Source organism: Emydura macquarii, unplaced genomic scaffold, assembly GCF_026122565.2.
Source record: "Emydura macquarii macquarii isolate MOO-44397 ecotype Brisbane River unplaced genomic scaffold, CSIRO-AGI_Emac_v2 contig_1253, whole genome shotgun sequence".
Lineage (NCBI taxonomy): Eukaryota > Metazoa > Chordata > Testudines > Chelidae > Emydura > Emydura macquarii.
In genome coordinates this window covers 18,862,557-18,869,800 of record NW_027131390.1, presented here as the reverse complement: position 1 = coordinate 18,869,800, position 7,244 = coordinate 18,862,557, and the positions used below count along the sequence as shown (strand labels likewise).

Genomic DNA, 7,244 nt, shown 5'->3' with positions numbered 1-7,244 from the left:
TGTTTGACTTTTCTTCTGCGGGCTAAGAAGGGGGAAGGGTGTCTGCGTTGTACGAAGCTTGCAAAGCTAGCTGGTTAGACGGTGTCCCTTGCAATATTTTAATTGTCATCAGCCTTAGCCCTTGGGTAAAGCGCGTTCCTAGCAGCAGCAGGAAAAGCCTTGACGAAGAGATCCCGGACTAACCGGTGACCTTTGCAACTTTTGTTTTCGTAACCATGAAATGTGCGACGCTCTGGACACGGCACTGGAGGGGATGGGCTCGAGGGGGGCTAAGGGGTTCCTGACTTGGTGCAAGCGGGTTACTATGCAGGAAGCCCGGGTTTAAGGCAGCCCGAGATTCTGCAGTTCTTTGCGGCCAGCAGCCCCCGAGTGCGCCGCTGTCCAGTACCAGCAAAGTTAATGGGGACTATTCCCAGTCTGTAGCCTCCCCGGGGTCTGATTTAACCAGAAGGTTTGCGTGAGTGGGAGCCTGGCCTTGTCCCAAATAAGACCGAGATTTTATTTACTACCTCGCACCTTTGTGTGCAAAGAAATGTACATGGCAAAGCAGACACTGGCTTGCACGGAGGAAAACACGGCCGAGGTGATGTAACCATCGCTCTGCTTCACACGCAAACGGCTTTTGCCCACTGTCGGGAGCGCTCCGGCTCTGCTGTGTCCGCAGCTCGGGCCGTGGGACTGATGTAACAGGCTCTGCAATCCTCCCGGTGTGAACGGGAGCGAATGCGAAGAGCAGCGTGACTGGGGCACGCCTGCCACTCCGGTTTGCTCCGCGGCAGCTTTGCAGAAGGACCCCCAGATAGGACGAAGCTCCGGGGAAGGGGGGACAGCCAAGAGGGGGGAGGAAACTGACGATTTTATCCCGAGATGGAGGCTGATTTTTGGTGGGTTGTAATGTGTCAGCTGGACAGGGTTAGGTGTGTGTCCTGCGGTTGTGTTGGCGGGGGGGGGGGATGGCCCGTGCAGGGCATTGGTCTGTGGGTCCTGTCTGTGCACGAGCGGTCCCCAGATGCACCTGAAACTGCTGCTGCTGCAGGGGCCTGGCGCCCGGCTGGGACACGGGGTCTTTTCCTGCAAGGGGGGGGGGGGCTGGCGCAGGCCGGGTTTGCTCTGTCCGTGCTGCTTTCACCCTGCTCTCCTCTCCTCTGTGTGTGTGTGTGCGTCTCTCCTGCCTCCCCTCCAGCGATGCTGCACAGCCCTGCCGCAGCGGCGGCCGCCATGGAGGAGCAGCTGCAGCACCCGCCCCCGCCGCCGCCGCCGCTCCTGCTGCTCCTCAACGCCTCCTCCTCCGGGCCCTTCCCCAGCAGCTGGCCGTCGAACTCCTCTTCCCCGGCGGGCAGCGCCTGGGAGGCGGCCCCGGTGGCCACGTCGGCGGCGGCGGAGGGCGGCGGCGGGGGAGCGGTCAGCCCCTGGGACATCGCCCTGTGCGCCACGGGCACGGCCATGGCCTGCGAGAACGCGCTGGTGCTGGCCGTGCTCTTCTACACGCCCAGCCTGCGCGCGCCCATGTTCCTGCTCATCGGCAGCCTGGCGCTGGCCGACCTGCTGGCCGGCCTGGGGCTGATCGTCAACTTCACCCTGCAGTACCTGCTGCCGCCGCCGCCCCACGCCGCCCTGGCGCTCGGCGCCGCCGGCCTGCTGCTGACCGCCTTCTCCGCCTCGCTCTGCAGCCTGCTGGCCATCACCGTCGACCGCTACCTCTCGCTCTACAACGCGCTGACCTACCACAGCGAGCGCACGCTGACCTTCACCTGCGCCCTGCTGCTGCTCATGTGGCTGCTCTGCCTGGGCGTCGGGCTGCTGCCCCTGCTGGGCTGGAACTGCCTGCGGGACCCGGCCACCTGCAGCGTCCTCAAGCCGGTGACCAAGGACAACGCGGCGGTGCTGGCGGTGACTTTCCTGCTCCTCTTCGCCCTCATGCTGCAGCTCTACCTGCAGATCTGCCGGATCGCCTTCCGGCACGCCCAGCAGATCGCCGTGCAGCACCAGTTCATCGCCACGGCGCAGGCCACCTCCACCCGCAAGGGGCTCTCCACCCTCTCGCTCATCCTGGGCACCTTCGCCGTCTGCTGGATGCCCTTCGCCATCTACTCGCTGGTGGCGGACTCCAGCTACCCCGCGGTGTACACCTACTCGCTGGCCCTGCCCGCCACCTGTAACTCGCTCATCAACCCGGTCATCTACGCCTTCCGCAACCCAGACATCCAGAAGTCGCTCTGGCTGGCCTGCTGCGGGTGCATCCCTGCCACCTTCTCCTCCAGGCCGCGGACGTCCAGCGATGTATAAGGGCTGCCCGCCCGGATTGTGAAAACGGTTCGCGCTCTCCTCCCCCGACTTCCCCCTCCTCGTCGTGGTTAGGGTGCATCACCACCACCGGGAGGGATCCCCGACCCACCAGCCTCCTTCCCTGGCGGAGGAAGGGAGGGGGTGTGGAAAAAGATGTCAACAAGGACAAGAGAAAAATCGTCGTGCTTTTCCTTTCCAACAAATGCTTATTTTCCTACACATTCGATTTATTTTTCTGATTTCAAAACAAAACGAAAGACCACACACACACACACACACACACACACACACACACAGGAGAGAACAAAAGATCAGCGCCTGATGCTTTCCCTCGTCTCGGGGTACGGAAAAGGGGGAGCAGCACGTTTGCCAAATCAGTCTTTGTTCCAGGGCCCGGTGCAACTTTTCTTTCTTTCTTTCTGGAGCCTCCGGGCCGGTGGCAGGCCGTTGGGAAGGTCCCAGTTAGAAGCCGGGAGAGACCCCGAGCCGATCCCCCCTCAGCCCCACGCCAGGAGTCACTCCCCTGAAATCAAACTCCTGTAAAGTGCGGGGGCAAGTCAGGCCTGGGGGGCCTGGGCCGTGGGAAGAGAAGATCTTGCCCAGGCCAGCACTGACGCTGGTGTGAGTCTGGACGGGTTAAAAGGATCACGTACAGGGGGGCTTCCCTGCCGGAAAGGTGGGGTAGGGGCTTGTTGTTGGCGGTGATTTAAAACAAAGCACTATAATCAGGTTTTGCTCTGCTATGCAATAATCCAAGGGACGTTGTGGGGTGCGGGTCCCTGCCAGAGTTTGTCATCCCGGAGCGGTTCAGCACCAGGAGGTGTGGACAGCTCCTGGAGGCGCGGGAGGCGGACGAGTGGCCTGTCCTATGATTTTATTTATTTTTGTAAAAAAGCACATGGACGTCAACGATTTACATTCGCCTACTGAAGAAGGGGAAACGAAGTACGATTCGGAGTCAGGAACAAATGAAGGCCAGTCCTCTTCATTTGCGGACCTAACCAATTGTATAGTGTTGCTCTGCGCTGTTCAGCTGCTGCGTTGCACCTCAGAGGCGGCTGCATTTCAGTGGCGGGTGAAGTGATGCCTATATATTTATATCTAGTTTGTGAAGCACTTTGAGAACCTGCAGGATGAAAGGCACTTTAAGGTATGATTATTGCTTATTATTATGGGACAGTAAAGAGAACTCGTTTCTGAAAAATATGCTTGAGGTGCAAAGATGGGAGGAAAGGACCTTTTCCGGTATCTAGTTAATCCCCCTGCCAAGGCGATGAGCAGTGAAAGAAAGTCAGAAATGAGTTTGCTTGAAATTCTCTGAACCTAGGTCAATGCTTCTTCATTCACTCCAGTGCAGGTGTAAACACACTGTCTGTAGCGGTATTGCTAATATAGTACGCTGATCTCTGACACTAGGTGTGGGCCGGGGGGTCTGATCCAAAGACTGCTATTCTGAGTTTGGGTGGCTCTTCTAAAGGGAAGCCTACATCATCACACGTGTCCTTCCTGAAACTTCTGGATTAATTTCCTTCAGTAGAGAAGCTACACTAGCCTCACGCAGCTCTGTGCTCTCATGTGCTTTGTGGTGTTAGTGAGAAAATGCTGAAGTGTCCTTTAGCTCGTGCTTTAATTTGGCCAAGAAGTGGAACAGGGCATTCGTTTAAAACAAAGGAACCTTTGGAGATCAATTGGGACATGGTTCTGTAGGGGAAAGGTCCTGGTGTATAGGTGGTTGCTCCAGATGTGTTGCAGTTGCTCTCCTTTAGAAAGGAGTTGTGCCATCAAAGGCCAGAAAGATCCCACTTTCAAATAGCCCCTCCCTGCAGTACCAGTCGCAAACCTGACTTGGGTTTCTATTTGCAAAAAACACATATAAATACACAAAAAAGAACAACAACAATGAAAGAGAGATCCTAGCATGTAAATACTCGAATTTCCGGAAGGACAAAATGTCCGACTTTATGTCTGAATACAGGTGCAACAATAGTTTATCTATGGAACCGTGCAATGAAGTTACCTTTCTGGCTCATCAAAGCTCAGTGCACATGACAAAACTGTGAATCTCTAATGTGTGACTGGCTGGGCTGGGCCTGGTTTTCTAGTTTCTAAAGGTGTCCGATTTTTGTTCGGTTTTCTGATGAGTAATGTATAGCGGGCACAAATTTCAGTCGGTCTTTTTACAATTTTATTTAATGTTTTTTTTCTGTTAATTTATTTATTATTCTGTTCCCATGACTGCACACCAGCTCCTGCAGTTCCTACATATGAAGACTCAACACAGAGTTAATTAAAAACTCATTAATTAATTTCAAAATGATGTTTTTATATGGCTTGATCTAGAGGGCGGGTATTTGTGTTTCTCTGGGCAGCTCATTTTGTATTTTTAAATCAAATGTAGCACTTAAAATATAGCTCTGGGCACACATTTAAATGGAACATCTTGCATTTTCTTGGATTTCCAGTTGATTCCCTCTTATCCAGGGTTTTGATTTAAGAAATTTCATCATAAGGAGTTTAATGGTATGAATGAAATCTACTCGCTTTCCAGGGAACTATAAATTAAATAGGACATAGGTGTGTAGCGATTAAAGCAAAATAATGTTCTTTTGTGGCCCTCAGTGTCAGGGTCTGAGAGGAGGATTGTTACATTGGGATGGGATTAGCTAAAATTAGGAAGTGACTGATTATAAACTGCCATGTAAAAAATCAGAGATTATATAAGCATGGCCTCTAAAATACTGGTACCTGGCCAAATGGATTTCTGGTGTACCTCCACTGAAGTCACTTGGCTAAATTTAGATGCTCACATTAAATAGTATTTTACTGTGCTCCAATGGTGCTAATTATGGAACAGGTTAATGGAATTCACCTATGGAATTCTTTGTATCAAAATCTGGTCTAATGAAATTACACCAGAGGTAATTTTGGACCCAGGTGTTTTGGATAAATATTTTAATCTAGTTCTTTCCTGATGGTTGTCTCAGAAATTGCTAAGGGAAGCACTTAATATCATTACAATGTGAGCTGTTCAAAAAAGTGCTAAGTATGTTTCATGAAGAATTTATAAAAATTTACATTTGAAAATTCACAGAAAAATTGAAATTTTTTATTAAAAATATCAGGATACTGGGGTGGGCGGGTTGGCCTTTTCTCTCCCTTTTTCTTCTCTCTCCCCTCTCTCCCACCTTTATCAGTGTAAAAATGAAAAGGAAAAAAAAAAAAAAAAAGAGGAAATGGGGGATGGAAGTAAAAGGAGGATAGATAGGGGAAAAAATCCCTAAAGCCCCCCCTCCAAGTTTGTTTTTCATTGTGTTGTGGAAATATCAGAACATGTCTTCAAAACCTGCGGTATGAAAATAGTCCATATTTTGTTGGAGAAAGTTTTAAACTAAGTATTTTGACCAGCTCTACATTTATCAATATTTATTCAGGAGACCTAAGTTAATTTCTTGGAAATATTTCCCAAGTTAGTAAAGCTATATGCCAGGTGATACCATGCTGACGTTCTGTTGTCTTTCAAAGCTGTCTGTGGAATGCTTTGCTACAGAACATTGGGCCTAATTCTGTTCACTCTCACGCTGGTGTAAATCAGGAAGAAGTCCACTGAAGTCAATAGAGTTACACCAGTGTAGACTATCTGGTGTAGGAGGAAAATCAGATACATAGGGCCTGATTTATCAGTGTACTGGATGCTTTGCACCTCTCTAATGATGCAAAGCAGCGGTAAACACCATTTAACTAGCCAGCTGAGCCACATTTCCAGCTGCTTTGCATTATGGGAGTTGCACAAAGCAACTGGAATGCACTAGTGAATCTGGCCCCTTGCTTAGTGGCAAGGGTCCTCCTGCTGGTATGCTTGTGACACAAGCCGTTTGAAATGCGGAGATATTTAGCCGTGATCTAATTTGATTATTGTCATTCATAAAAGGTACAAGTAGTTAACAGTCGCTGTACCCAGCACAAAGGGCAGATCCACCGTTGGTGCAAACTGACGTAGGTCCTTTGATTCCAGCCGAGCTACGCTGGCTTACTTTGGAGGGAGTGCTGAGTATTTAGTCAGTCAGGTTATTTAGCCAGGTTCTATGTCCTAGTGCTAGTTCCTCCATCCTCTTGTAGCTGCCTACTGCTCCCCTTTGCGTGAATGAAATCTTTCAGTGTGGAGAGTCACCACTGCTCAGATCAGCACTCACCTGGGTAGCATTTAACCATGGAGTTTTGCTCCTTGTTTATGGGTAACGTGCCACATGCAGCAGCCACTTCCCCATCGCTAGCCTCTCCCAAGCCTTGGAGCCCCAAGCCCATGGTATTCCATGTGGAGCTATTGCTCCTTCCTTCAATTACCATTAGCAGCAGCATGGCAAATCCTAAAGGGACATAGCCTCCTTGCAGATGGAGAGCCACGTGGATTGAGCCTCGCTTTGTCACCCATCCCAGTGCCAGCCAGATTTCTTTCCCTTCCCCAGTGTGAGTAGCACTGGCCCAAGTGTCTTCAGCTGAGAAACACTTGATCCTCAATCACTGCTCCCCCTTGGAAAACTAAGGTTCTCATATGTAAGCAAAAGGCTTTCGACTGACAATGAAGCGCCAGATCCTGATCTTAGGTGCACCCATATAATTCCTGTGGATTCAGTGGAGTTAGTCCAGATTTACACCCATGCAGCTGAGTGAAGAATTTGGCTGTAAGCAATTGCACAAAATATTTACCACCACCAAAACCCACCCCAGTGTTCTTTCACAGTGACCAGAGAAACATGAATCTGCTTTTTAGCTTTTAGTTTTTTCACTTCCAGGTGTCTTGTTTGCCCTTTTCTTTTTCATCATATGTTTGATGGTCACAGCATAATTTGAAGGACTTCTTAAGTTGTTCTTTGTTGTTTTTGTTGGGAGGGAGGAGTGAAAGAGAGGGGAAGGGAAACTATTCCTTAGATATACGCAATATTGGACAAGTTTGAAGCACA

At 50.4% G+C, this 7,244-nt stretch overlaps 1 protein-coding gene across 1 annotated transcript; it reads left to right on the top strand.

Moving 5' to 3' along the window:
* Positions 1-1,083: 1,083 nt before the first annotated feature.
* Positions 1,084-2,286, top strand: LOC137153928 (G-protein coupled receptor 12-like). The gene has a single exon (XM_067549721.1). It carries the CDS (start codon positions 1,186-1,188, stop codon positions 2,284-2,286), a length of 1,101 nt encoding a protein of 366 aa, XP_067405822.1. The 5' UTR covers positions 1,084-1,185.
* The last annotated feature ends 4,958 nt before the right edge of the window (positions 2,287-7,244 follow it).